This window comes from Nilaparvata lugens, chromosome 3 (genome assembly GCF_014356525.2).
Source record: "Nilaparvata lugens isolate BPH chromosome 3, ASM1435652v1, whole genome shotgun sequence".
NCBI lineage: Eukaryota > Metazoa > Arthropoda > Insecta > Hemiptera > Delphacidae > Nilaparvata > Nilaparvata lugens.
In genome coordinates this window covers 15,107,734-15,122,658 of record NC_052506.1, presented here as the reverse complement: position 1 = coordinate 15,122,658, position 14,925 = coordinate 15,107,734, and the positions used below count along the sequence as shown (strand labels likewise).

Genomic DNA, 14,925 nt, shown 5'->3' with positions numbered 1-14,925 from the left:
TTTATTATGATGTATGTATAATGTATATTTTGACGTTTCCGATAGCATTGTTTGTATGCACTAAAGGAATAAAAATCATTCTTATTCTTATTCTTATTCTTATCCTCATCATTCTATTGAACGAGCGAAGTGAGGTCTAAGATTCAAGTCGACGGTTTGGCATTTCTCTTAATGTTTAATAATGTTTATATGTTGCGCATTTACGGCGAAACGCGGTAATAGATTTTTATGAAATTTGACAAGTATGTTCCTTTTTTAATTGCGCGTCGACGTATATACAAGGTTTTTTTTGGGAATTTTGCATTTCAAGGATAATATAAAAGGAAAAATGAGCCTCCTTCATACGCCAATATTATAGTAAAAATCAGACTATAGAATTATTCATCATAAATCAGCTGACAAGTGATTACACAGGTGTGTGGAGAAGCCAGTCTATTGCTGTATTTCCATAAGGTCTATAGTTTCAATAAGGTACTTGTGGATGATAATACTGCGTGAGGTCTACTGTTCACAGAACTACTAGTCTATTAGACCCAACGGAAAATGCTACACATTTCAATATTGTCAAGCATGTTCACTTTCTAGTAACATGGCAAGCACTTTTTTTCTTATTAGTGGGTAATTTTCAAGTTGAATGATTCCACTGTGATCGGATGTGAGCTTCTCTGTCAACAATAACAACACCCAAAAAATCACCCCATATTATTTTCCATTCAGAAATATTAAAAGCTTCAGATACACAAACACCGATGATTATCGGTTGACATTGAATTCTATCGATGGAAAAAATCTGGATAGGGACGCAGAACGAAACGAAGATACAAAGCAGATAAATAGGAGGCTGATAGCGGATCTACAACAGCCCGGTTGGTCACAAAAGAGTCGAGAGTCTAATGATTTTTTTCGTATTTTTCAGTCTCTTAGACGGAGGGAGACAAACAGATAGAGCAGGATGAAGAGAACGTGAGTTTCTGGGAAGGAGGGATACTTTATGTTTTTCAACAAATAGCTGTACAAGAGCATGCAGATTATCGACTCTAACAAATGGATTACAGAACTAAACGTTACATCAGCCGGCGTCTATCAGGTCCGGTTTTAGTCAACTTACAAAAAACACCTTACTTCCGATCGCGACGCTGTTGCTGCTCCTAGCGACTAATCTGCGCACTAGTTGCCCTCCTCCGCCCCCCCCCCCTCACAACCATCCCCCCACCCTACACAGTCCAATCTCGCCACAAGAATCATTTCCAAAGAAAGTGGAGATCTTGGTGATGCTTTTAATGGACTCACTGTTCACTATCGTTTTCTGGTTTTCATCATTCGAGGTGTTAACAGAAATAGCAGGTGTTGGAATTAACGTATGACGCCATGTTGACTTTCCTACTTTCAATAATGAGAAAAAACTGGATAATTTAGAATCTTGTCTTACAGAATCTCATTCAATATTTGATTACTATTAGGATAATTTTCCATGAATGTTGTGAGACAAAATTCAGTTCCTGTTTCAAAGCAAGAATATCATTCTCAAACAGGTCAAGTTCCATATTCTGGTATAATTTCTTAATAATGTGTAACGTAATATCTGTTTATCACTTGATGAATTATTAAATTTCATTGCGCAAGAGAAGTCTCAACTTTTATACCTGGTCACGTGAAAAATAAAAATGTAATTTATACAGTGAAACCTCACTGATAGAGCTCAATCAAGCAGGAAAAGTGAACTCTCCGTTGAACGGTCACTGGAAATTATTTATTAAATTGATATTTTATGATAATAGCCAGTTCCAAACATGTTTTCTACTGCGGATTTACGATTTCACAATGATATTAAAAGCCTTATGCAGCGGATCCATTACAACTTATTGAACTTATAAATATGAAACGAGACCAAAATATTTCAGTCGGCGTAATAAATTTGATTCAACAAAAATAAATCGAATGGTTGCATAGGATATGCTACCGCACCCAGTAGCATACCAGTTTACAACTTATCATAATTTTATGTAACAAGGACTACTCGCTTTCGCTTCGGTTCTAATTGTATTAATCTGCAGTAAACTTGAATTAAGTATCTTTTAATACCAATTGAATGAATAGTTGATACCATTCAACGTTGGAAAACCGTTTGTTGATGGCCGACATTATATTCGATTATAACAACAAATCAGTACTTGAACTTATTATTCTGTTCTGTGGGTTCATTTCTAATCTTAAGCTCAACAACTTAAGTCAGAGAGCATAGAATTAGAACTCTATACTTCCTGCTTAGTACTTAATCTGAATGAAAATCTACACTAATAAATCTCATTAGTTGAAATCTTTACTTCATTCGATTATATTGAAACCTGTTCATAGCAGTCGCAAAAATGTCAATCTCAAGTTCATAGTAAAAAACGTTTATAGAAATTACTTCCGAGATTGTTCAGTATTATGATTAGGGTTTGAGGGGTGGAACGATAATAACGTTTTTAATCTTCGAAATCAGGTTTTAAAACATAAAAATGAAGGGTAGGTCCTATTTAGGACATGAGTGGCTTCTGCTTGAAAAAACACTCCATAAAAGCCACTTTCTCTTTCCAGAACGTTAAGCAAGGGCAATTAATAAACAGATGAGTGCTAAAAGCAGGGAGCACGTGTTATGATTATGTTTTCCCTATCATTTAAAGCATTACACGCGCGCACATTCATGATTTGTGTGAGTTCACACGCACACCCTCACACATACCTGCATTAATAATAATCACACTACTGTTGCATGTTGTATGATTGTTCTGGTTGAAATGATTTGAGGACTTCCGTTCAGGCTTTATGAAAATAGGTGCTGTCAAGTGTCAAGTTAATTTGTTCACTACTTAGCAGCAATTCAGTTATTTGAAACAATTATTGTTGATGTGAGTATTAACTCGACAATAAATTGCTGAGGAAGCTACTTATAAAGAGAATGATCATTATTAGAAATTATAAATATAGAAACGATTCTACATGAATTTTGATCCTGATGTTATCTTTCATATCTTTCATATTAATTGAATATCTTATCTTGGGTTGTGGATTTGAAACATTATATAATTCATTCCCATGCCCTCCCGTATTATAATGAGGTCTAGAATGAGCTTCAATATAATTATCAATTTCGTCAAACAAACATGTGCTTAATTAATTCTAGCTGATGATAAATTCAGATCTTCAAAAAACTACAATTCACTTGGTGAGTATTTTGTGATGAGAAATCATCAAATTTGCAATAACACTATAAAATCTATCAAAAATAATGTTGAAAAATCATGCCATATTCCTCAGAAAGTATACTGGATTAGTACCGGCAGTTATTATTATTTTTTGAACAAGTAAAATCAGTTTGTAGCCTAAATTGTATCAAGAACAAGACAGCAGTTTCTAGATTTTCAGGCGCTGCAAGAGTCGTGAACTGCTTGTGAGAGTTATATGGAAGCTAAATGAAACTGAGCTTACAATCACAAAGCTAGAAAGTGGTCACATTTGATATAACTGACAACGTGTATTGACGAATGAGCTGGGAATGGAAGTCATCTACAACTTCGAGAATCAACATCTGCGTAAAGATCCGCACATATAACTCTATAGAAGGAACAGACAAGGTTTCAATAGAAATTACACATTATCCATCTATCTATATCAGGCTTCCAAGATCCTGTTCTAAGTTTCTCCGATTTTATATTATTCAGCTTCTTAAGACCAGCCTGCTCATCAAGAAAGTGTTGACTCCTCATTTGTAACTAATGATTCTTGAATAATCGACCTAGTTGAACAGGTTTGACATTTTTCGATTAGTAGGTAGGTATTCACACTTCACTTGACTAGTACCGTACCATTAGAGAACTAAATAAACTGGAATAATACTAAATTCCTCATAATTCTTGTGAGGATATATTAGAAAATTGAAATGTATCGTTTGGAATAGGAAATTGCAATACTACCTGCAGGAATTGTGAATGAATCCTTCAACTTCATCATCTCTTGAGTGAAAGACTGAATAACAGTCAGAATCAGAACAATCCCGATTATACTTATTCTTAATTTCGAAGTGAATTTTTTTTTGAAAATTTGAAATTTGATAGCAACACCAAAAACGTTCTACTATACTATCATTTCCGCATGAAAGGTACCGTATGTTATATTTAACAATTCAATTTCATTCATTTAGGAATTCAGACAAAAAATTCGAGAATTGATTTGCGTGATAAAACGTTATGCTGATGGCACATGTTTGTTTACTCTATATTCTGAAAATACGTATAGAATTAATGTTAAAAGGAGTTTTATGATGTTAAATCTGTTGAAGTAGCTTTAACAACTGGTGGGCTGGTACATTGGTTAGTTCTATTAGTTTCAGTTTGCGTTTGTTAATCAAGGGCGAATCATTGAAATTTAAATGAGGGTGTATAAAAACTTTCTATAGATCTATGAGCATCGAATAGAGAATTATGAGAGCGACATATTAGCAGTTTAATGAGTGCATGAATGACCTAGGTCTCCCACAGTTTACTCGTTATCTATCCACCTTTGACTATTGCAGTCTATAAATGTTTTCACCAAGTATCCTTTCACCGTAAAAGACTGGCACGCTGTTCTTTAACCAACAATTTTATGCCAGCAATAAAAACAGATGCGAATACTTAGTATTATTTACAGCTGTTAGTCGCATATAAAAGACAGTTGTCTTGATCAAATCTTTTAAAGCGCTCCGTTCAAATGACAATAATCCATAGAAAGACGCTTGAAAAATAGTTGTACAGTTGTATTTCTATGATATGTTATGCTTTGATGTTCTATTTTAATGTGAAGTAATAAAATGAAATAGAGCACACAAAATGTATTTGCATGAAAATAAAGCATCGTTCATTGATTATGTATTATTTGAGATTAAAAACTTCAGTATGCTATCATAGAATACTTTTCCAAAGATTTCTAAAGCTGTGTTTACACCAAAGTTATAAACAAAATGTTAACAACTTAATCCTTATAGATTCTATTAGATTGATCATAACTTATCATACACATGATGATCATATGTGTTTGTCAAGTTACGTTCAATTTAATAGAATATATAAGGATTAAGTTATTAACATTTTGTCAATAACTTTGGTGTAAACGCAGCTTAACAACATTTGACAACATTTTGTAATTGATGTAGAAAGTGAGAAGAAGACAAATTGATTATCAAATACTAAGATAATCGATACTGAATGTAGATTGATTTTATTAAACAATATGTGGAATGACAAAAGAGAATATCGATCTAAAAATTTTATCATTATAATGCATCATGGAATCGAGTTCAGCCCATGAAAAATATACAATTTAACTACAGGGGAGAGAAGTTGATATTTTGCTAAGAGTGTGGCAGTATAAGATAGAATCATGGCCTATTAATTTTAGGATGATCCAAGAATATGAAAAATTATGTCTTTGAGCACAGAAACTGTCTTCCTAGGATCATCAAAGGCAACACAAGCTCTTGACATTTTTCAAAGATAAACATGCTTTGATTCCGTGGAGAATGTAGGGAAGGAGAATACCACATAAATTTTGAGTGTTGTTCGTCATAACAGTAGAAAAGGGGAACATTGTTTAGGACATGATTGCATATGAGACATTTCACAGCTTTAAAATTCGAAGAACAGGCCGAACGTCAACATGCAGCATCGGAGCATCGGGCGCTGCTGTCCTATTAATAGCCGAGGCGTTTATGAATTTCTGTGAGTAATTATTATCCGAAATATAAACTTTTTTGTGACAGGCTGTGGCCATTCGCCGCTGAAATGTTATCGTCATATTATTTTAGTTTATTTTAGGTTACATTTGTGTGTTTTATTGCTGTTCTGTCGTTAACACGTATCAGCGTGAGAGGATTTATCTGACTATTAGGGCGACGACGTGTAAACTTCATCTCAAAAGAGCAGATGTGTTTATTATAACAGATTTGTTGGCTCTATTATAAGCGACGCGCTACTCATAGTGCAGTGCATCAGCTCACTGATGGTGTGGCATACGGCGGCCTGCGGTCTTGGGGAGCGACAAAGATGAAATACGGTGGCAAAAAAGGAAGATCACAATGTTGTTATGAAAAAAGTGGGTTAGGACACAGGATTTTGTTTGGATTATTTTTGGATATCACTCATTCATCTATGGTTTAGTGTTGGGCGATTCTTAAATAATCTGATTTACTACTTTCATAACCCACAAACTAATCATCTTTATGGACACTTAATTGATTGGATTGATTATAGGATTGACTGACCTATGTTCGGGGAACGCTCTCCATGATATTTGAGATTAGTCAATAGTGCAATCGAAGGATCACCCTTTGAAATAACGAACAGAACCTGATTTGCTAATGATAATAGGTTACTTGTTATACTGATGAAAAAGTTATTTCCAGCAGAAAAACTCTCCATGAACCACCATATTCTTCTCAATTAGAAGAAGATGCGTGCAAGACATATAACATGATAAAGTACAAAAAATGAATAAGAGAACATGAGATTATATTCTGTAATTTCGTAAAAATTGTGGAATAAATACGTTTTTAAGAGTTTCCTGTCAATAATTAGTCAACTTCGATTTATAAATGGAATAAATGAAGTATGTATAGATACTGCTTTAACATTGTTAAGTCTGTTGTTGAAAAATTTCCTTATGATTATTGAATAAATTATTTCATGTTTTAACCTGAAAGGAAATCTCAACAATTTATAACAGGAAAGAAGATGGGCAGAAAGGGAATGGAATGTGAGAATTTTATATTTCAGTTATGGAATATCGAACTTTGAGTATTAGTAAGAAGTTGAATGAACTTGAAGATGAAATGTTTATCTTAATAGTGTGCTCTTCTTCTGGTTTATAGAATCTCGAACCGCTGTCATCCTTGTAGAAACTATTTTCACAAATTAGTGAATAAATAGTGCAAATACCACACAAGTGTTATTCACCTTTTTAATACACAACACAGATTTGTTACTCATGTATCGATATTGCCTTTTATTTGAATTTTGTAAATGCCAACCTGCTTGCAAAAGGATGAATTTTTCCTGATAAGCAATTGTACAACTAATAAATTAATAATACGCAACACAGATGTTCTTTTATACTAATACAGCGGGTATTTAGCGGACCAATATCTATTCAGCAGAATGGCTATGGAAAATTGGGGAATCTTCCAGATTTATTGCCTCAAATCAAAATATGTTTGAAAAGTTTAAAGGATTTTTGAATACTTGGAGGATTTCTAAGGTAATGACAGTAGTCGAATGAAATTTCCAATTGTCCTTTCCAGCATGATCAACAGCAAATTCAAGAGCAGAAGCTAAAAAGCAAGAACAGAGTACAGAGAAGGGTTGTCACGGGCAGGGTGTAGGGTGGGGGAAGGGTAGCGCTCCGTGCCAGACTTTGGCAGCAGTCCAGTGACAAAAACGGTTGATAGACTTCGAACTCGACTTCGCCGTTTCGATCTCGTTCAACTATCGAAATGTTACTTAGCCAGATGCTTAGAGCTTAGCACTTAGTGTCTGTTAGTGCTTATTCAACCGATTGTCATTTTTGAGGGTAAATTATTCGAGTGCTATGTCTCAAGAGTTACTTTAGATTACTATACTACTGTGAGTATAGGCTAAAACAAAATTAAAAGATGAGATAATTCTCACTTGAAACAATTGTGAATCCAACTTCATGTTTCTCAAATAAATACAAAATATAATGATGATAGAGAGAATGTGGAACTTCCGAACTCCATTTATTGTTTAAATAAACTTAGTTTCCCCCAAAGACTAAAAATATGACGCTGACAAATGACAGGTGTAAATCATCTAAATAATCATTCAAATTCTACTTTGAAATCATGATCTAATATTTCCAGAGAAATAAGGGTTCCAGTATAATTCTTCATCTATTTCAATCAATTTATTTGGAAAATTTTTAGTCCGAATAAAGAATAATTTACAACAAAGCTTAAACGATAACAAATTTGATATGAAATCTAACTTTCATGCAGAGAACAAATTCTATATGAGATATCACTTTCATGCAGAGCAAAGAAATCACATAGACAAAGCCTTTGACATTAAAGTCAAAAAGCTGCCTTTGACATTAAAGTTGGTAAAGTTGGTAGGAAAAATCCCTAATAAAATGCACTGATACAGTAAATGCAAGAAAGTTGCTTGTAATATATCGCATTTAGTTATATGTGTATTGGTTATGAGAATAGAAAATAATTTAAAAGAGCTACAAAACGACTATCAATACCTCAATTACGTATGTTGATGGTACTCACAGAAAGAGGCAAATGTAGGCTGTACATTTATAGAGTGGAGTTGAGTTTATACTTTTCCAAAATAATTATTAGTAGGGGAGTAGCTCAAGTATTTTAGAAACGAAAAAGAATGAGTATTCCAGGAGTGTATTCATGTCAAAGAAATTCATAATACAATCAATACTGATGGATAAAGCTATAGGAAAAGATGAGGTTCAACTACTACACCAATCTAAAGTTATGATGATTCCAGTTACTAAAATGATGAAGATAATTAGAATGATTAAACAAATCAAATTCTGGGCGGAGCTCATCACTCTGTGTGTTTGAAATAATTTTTCAATAAAATCTGAGCATTCACCCTTTATCGTTTTTTTTTTCAAATGTTAAAACACCCATGAAAAATATTTTTAAGATTTAGAACTTCATATTATCGAAATCATAATATAGTAATTGTGAAAAATCTTACATAATAACCGGCTCATCGTACGAACAAGACATTTTCCATAATTTTACCTTGTATATTTATAAGCCTATTGAAGATATTCTTCAGATAATTGGGAAATAATTATATAGGCTATATTTTATTGGATATTATCCTGTAGTAACAGCTTTCGTAGATAAAAGATAAACTTTTATGCTTCACCGCTGATAGTTCAAATATTCAAACATTCTGATATTATTTTGTGTTGTTTTACCACTATTCATTACGTACATTATGATTTTGAACTGAATCACTAAAGTCAAGAAATAAATCTTATATTGATTTGATTTCTAAAAGCTATGAACTGGATAGGCTAAGACCATTCACTGAAATAACAACGAAACGGTATTTGATTTGCTAAAGAATAGTAATTGATGCAGCTTTATTTATGACTGCTTCATGATCGATGTCTATCATATATAGCCTAATGCAATGATGATAATTGTCTATTTATCAAAAGATAATTTTAACATGAATATTTTAAGGATCTGATTAGTAAGGAAAACAATTATTATAAATGATTCGCGGTAGATAAGTTACTGGATGAGTTTAATGATTCCAATCAATAATGTATTGATCATTTCAGCGAGCATAATTAATTCTTATTTTGTTTCAGAGTCTCTATATTAATGTTGAAATTTTACTTATTCTGTTACACAATCAACATTTTTGTTGAATGATTGTATTCCTAATTATAGTTACTTTTATTAGTGAATAGTTGAACCAAATCCAGTTTAGGTTCAATGTTTTCTGGCTTCCGCGCAAACGATTTTTTGAGAGTGCAAATCGGTAATAAGGAATGTGACACATAACCTGAATTTGAACAGTTTCTTCAGATTGGGATAGTAGCAAATTTGGTCAAGACTGTTATCCCTTTCTGAGATTATTACTCGTGCTAGGTTGAGTAATTAAATTGGTAAAAGACGTGCGAGTGATTAAGTATTTTAGACAGGGAGAGCAATCAACGGTGTGTAGTTCGGACTTTCTAGATAGGTGGCGTAGCGACCTACCCACAAACCATCAAACATAAAAGTTCAGGTGTTAGATTTGTAAAATATCTTTAGAAAATTTATAATTTATTGGAATCTCATTTCATGTGAGCTTCATGACGCCTACAATATGAAATCACTGTACTACTCTCTAGCCAATTGAGAATAATAATTTTGAAAAATGATTTTTCACGCAAAAATTGATGATTTATGACTTAATCTCAATTTTCAACTTCATTAACTAACTAACTACCTGTATAGTTTGTTGATTTTCTATGTTACCTGTAGTTCTCCCCAAAAACGAACGTTATGATTATATATTGTACAGTGGCCTAATCAAATGAATAAAGCCTATCGCATAATGGAGCCTCCAGTGTCAATATTTTGATAAATATAATATCTATGAATCATCAATTTATATTTTTGGGCTTGTCTGCAATAAAATAAGAATCTCTCCGGAATAGAATGCTATGAATGCAACTATGTTGTGCAACAATCTATAATATTGCTCTTGAACAATCACAGAAATACAAAGGCCACACTTTGTTTTCTCCATCATAATTTTCATCTAAATGGGGTTGATCAATTCACTCGAATCTATTTTTTTCAAATAATGTTCGTGGAAGATAACAATAGTATTCAGTCCCATCCTTCACTGAAACATTTTGATATTACAGTAGGAAACTACCTTCCACAAACTAATCACTTTTCAATTTTCATATTATCTTGCTATTTGTTACGAATTCAAACTACATTAATCTAACAGGGTTTCCTAACGTTTTGAATATATTTGGGGATATCTGATAAGGACCAAACTGATAGCATGAAGGGATTTTCCCGAAATATTCCCCTTTTTGAAATGTAATGTCTTCGGCCACCCACATATGTATACTATCACCCTATCGAAACTATAAGATAGGTATTAAATAATACCGGTAGTTATTTCATTTATCTTAGCTTTTGATGTCCTAATAATCATAGAACGTTGAGGTGATGAGGCATAACCGATTTATAGATTGATCGTCGACACGTTGAAACATCATTGCTATTAGAATATTACATCAATAAATAACTAAGTATTACCTACTTAATGCCCCAGTTATATCCCAGCATACTAAATTTCACACAGTTCAAATTATTATTCTTTTGACAGGTGAACATTTCTTATATCTATGATAGATCTTCCTTCAATCAGGATCATTTTTTCAACGCCAAAGTAGGATTAGAAAAAAAAACTATTTTCTCATTATTCAGCGTTAATTAAAAGACTAAGGCAGTATTTTACTATCCGTAGAAGTATCTAGACTTTCGACGCATTCACATCTTGCTAGATTATAAGCCTAGTAAAACTACCTACATTAGTTTGTAGCTTTTGACACTGCCTAAACACAAACAATCATGTTTTTCTGAAGTCAAAGCTTTGCATAGATTGAATGTTTTCAATCTATAGTGATTCATAGGTAATTCAGAAACTAGAAATCATGGAGTACTTCCAGCTCATCAAGCCAATTTCTCCAGTTTCGATTCAGGGTTTGTAAGAGGAAGATGGATAGAAGGTCCTACTTTGCACCTCAGTATTTAGTATTGAATCGTAAGCACGGGTTAGTATACTCATGTGTTACAGCTTATTCATCCATGTGTTCAGCTTATCCACATTGCTTTTTGATGAGAACTACCGTACTTGATCATTTCTTGGAGTGTAGCCTATGGTGTTGATATAGTTGAATTTGGTTATAATCGACCTCTGTAATCTATGATTATACGATGCTCAACTCAATGGGGTATCAAGAGCACTAAGCAAGCACGGGGTGAAAATTTTGAAGTGTGAATTTAGAAGGGTTATGTTGATTGACTTCACTTTTTGACTCTCCCGTTGGCATAAATACGCACTCGATAAATATTTATGATTTTGAGGGAATTTGAAAGTTCAAACGCGATTTAATTGGCCGTTTTCACAGGCTGGGATAGTTTGCACTCACTGAATATTTTTTCGCATCCTACACTGTACTATTTGCAGCTAATACCTATCACACGAATAATTACACCGGTGGGGGTTTCGATCACATCGAGTTGTAATCACTTTTGCACAATCTAGTGTTGTTGTTGTTATCAAAATAATCCTCAGTTGCGAAGTGGCACATAGGTTACCGACATTTGAACACTGCACTTGAATTCATCAACACTGACTTACCAGTATTGACAGCGGCGGTTGCGACAGTAGCGGAGGCGGCAGCGGATGTGGAGGCGGATGTAGAGGCGGAGGCGGCAGCAGTGGACTCCGTGCCGTCTTCGGACTCTAGCACGCGGAAAGGACGCGCCTGTTTGCGACGAGACATCTCCCTGGGCGGAAGGCGACTTGGTCTGCTGCTCAGCACGTGTGCAGGGTCATGGCAGCTCACAGACGGCAGGCGACGACTGGCTGACGACCCGTCGACAGATCGCGCACTGACATACGTGGTCGCGGACGACTGCAACAATCGCTACCTTCAATAACAATGATGTAGCGCGGGTGTTCCGAGCTGCGACTAGTGCTCTGGATGAGTTGGGTCGCACTGATGTCGCGGTGGCTGAGCCTGAGGTGTGAGTGCCGCTGTCACTCCAACTACACACAGCCTGTTCCTTGTTCGGGTCCACTCGGCCCTTGTCGGCTAAATTCGGCTCGAACGGGCGGAGCTTCCACCTTCCACCGCCTGGCGGCGCAGCCGTGCGCTTGTCTTCACATGCCGGTGCTCGACATGCCGCGATCCACAATTATTCCGCCGTACACCCGCCAAGAAAAGCGACCCCCCTTCCAACAAGTAGAAGGGATAATAGGGTACACCATTCACTTGTGCGTTTTCCCTTCGTCAAAGACTTTTCCCTTGACGGGAGCCCTGTCCCATTAACCACGACAAATAAGGAGTTGAGCGTTTTTCAGTTTTTGCTTGTCCATCCACCGACTAAATGCTAGATTCTACAACAATAACTACCACCATGCACCTCTCTCAAACAAGAACCAATCTTTACAAGAACACTACAATCCAAAAAAACTCGCATCACTAGTGGTTTCCTCCATGTCAAACCTTAACTTATTCTAGGAACGAGAGTAATAACATTTCCAACGAGAAATATATCGTTACCTACAGGAGAGCAATCACAGATTACAATTTTTTTATCTATGGTGCATGTGGTCTTCATACCTTTTCTTTTCGAGTTCGAAGATTACTTCAAGAACGGTGGTGGCATTGCACTGCTCTGATCATTGTAGAAGGTGCTTATGCCTTCACAATAGCTACCTTATTGAGGACTTGAACAATGTAAGACAGAAAAAAAACTGTACCACAAATTTGGTAGATCGACACTAACAACTGATTATGGTCTTGTTGAAACCTTCTTTGATACACATTTACCACCACCTGTGTGATGCAAGTGATTTCTTTGTAACACACTACTACAATGACATTTTTTATTATACCTGACGTGACGAACTATTCGATTGTGAAGAAGTACCGTTTATCAGTAGGCTTTGTTTGAAAACCCCACAAAAGGGAAATGAATAGGCTATTTGAATGGGTTGATGTGTCAAATGTAGAGTTAACATGAGTTTTCATGTCTCACTGCACTTTGCTTTTATCAGTTTTTGTTTCGAACAGTGTGACCACAATAATTCTTGGAAGATTTTTTTGTTTTCAACTGAATAACACACAGGCATAGCTATGAATTGGTTTTGCAAAACAATTTTGTTCGTATATGAGTATGTCTCCTGGCAGGCTTCAAACCAAACCTCCAGATACATGATATTATTGTTGTAGTCGTCTACAATCATATATAACACTGAAAACCCCAATTAATCGATCAATGATTTTTTGTTATCAAGTTCGTCTTAAAGATTGTAGGATCCCTAGATCGATGATAAGTATATCAATATATCAATAATACGTCAAGTTACCAAACTGCAATTATGCATTAAGAGAGATGTTAGTTGATGAGACACCGATTTTATCGATCATTTTTATACAAGTATCTGTTCATGAATATAATTATAAATTAATCATTGTTATAATGATGAATTGGTGGAGTCATAACAATCCAATCATCATATCAAATCAATATAGATTTTCTCGATGGAAATTAAGGAGTTATTAATCTCATTAACGCTTACTCCATACAACAGCAATCTACAATCATTTACATACTTATACTAATTACATATAAATGACAGTGAAGGATGCTAATAATGCATAATGTCAATATAACGGAATGAACTTAGTGACTGACTCCACTTATCGACTATAGGTAGTGGGATGAACTATAGTGATAGCTATGAACTAGACTAAGTTACAGATTTTTGGGAAAGAGTTTTTTCTTGATCATAGATGTATAGAAATTGAAGATTGCCAAGTCACTTCATAATTGTGATAAATAATGGTTTGTCAAAAACAAAATACTTAGAACTTTACAAGAGATAAAAATATTCTATTGCAGTAAACTTGAGCACATACATAGAAAAAAAGGAACAGCTAATTTATTTCATAGTAAATGATGACATAATAGAACATTTTATCATTAGAAAATAATATCATTATTTGGAACATCTGAGAAAATAATAATAATAATCATGAAATAGAGATAAATAATGCTTCAATAACCTTGCTTTTGTTGTAATGTAGCAGTTTGAACACAATTGAATCAGGTTATAAAATTTGTTTGACATTGAATCTAGATTCAATATTATTATTATTACTATTATTATTATAATAATTATTATTATTACTATTTTAATAATAATAATAATAATAATAATAATTATTATTATTATTATTATATTATTATTATTATTGCACGGCTTATCAATATGGTATTCCCCATTCATTGAAAACTCTTTGGATTTTATACTATTCGCTCTCTCTGGAAGTCATATTCACTAACTGGCTCCAACGATTGTATAGAGCAGACTACTATTTTTATAAGTGCCGTGGTCTTTTACGTCAATGATTTATCCATTTTTTAATCCTTTCTTAGAAAGTAAACAATCATTGCAGGTCGGTAGAACAGCTGTTTGTCGTCTATTGATACTGGCATCACTTCGTGGCTACTTGAAACTAATATGCGGTTTCATAAGTGGTGACTGAATGGCAATATTAAATCGACACGTCAAAACTGAGCATCATAAATCAGAGAATAAA

General features: G+C 34.3%; 1 protein-coding gene across 4 annotated transcripts in view; it reads right to left on the bottom strand.

Moving 5' to 3' along the window:
• LOC111057484 (homeotic protein spalt-major) overlaps positions 1 to 12,441 on the bottom strand; it is a 139,812-nt gene extending 127,371 nt beyond the window's left edge. Inside the window, exon 1 of one of the 4 annotated variants that reach the window (XM_039423016.1) lies at positions 11,952 to 12,441. In XM_039423016.1, coding sequence (XP_039278950.1) covers positions 11,952 to 12,096 — 145 coding nt within the window. In that variant the 5' untranslated portion in view covers positions 12,097 to 12,441. The remainder of the gene's footprint in view (positions 1 to 11,951) is intronic. The other 3 variants (XM_039423015.1, XM_039423014.1, XM_039423017.1) reach the window with 3 other exon arrangements.
• Between the last annotated feature and the right edge of the window lie 2,484 nt (positions 12,442 to 14,925).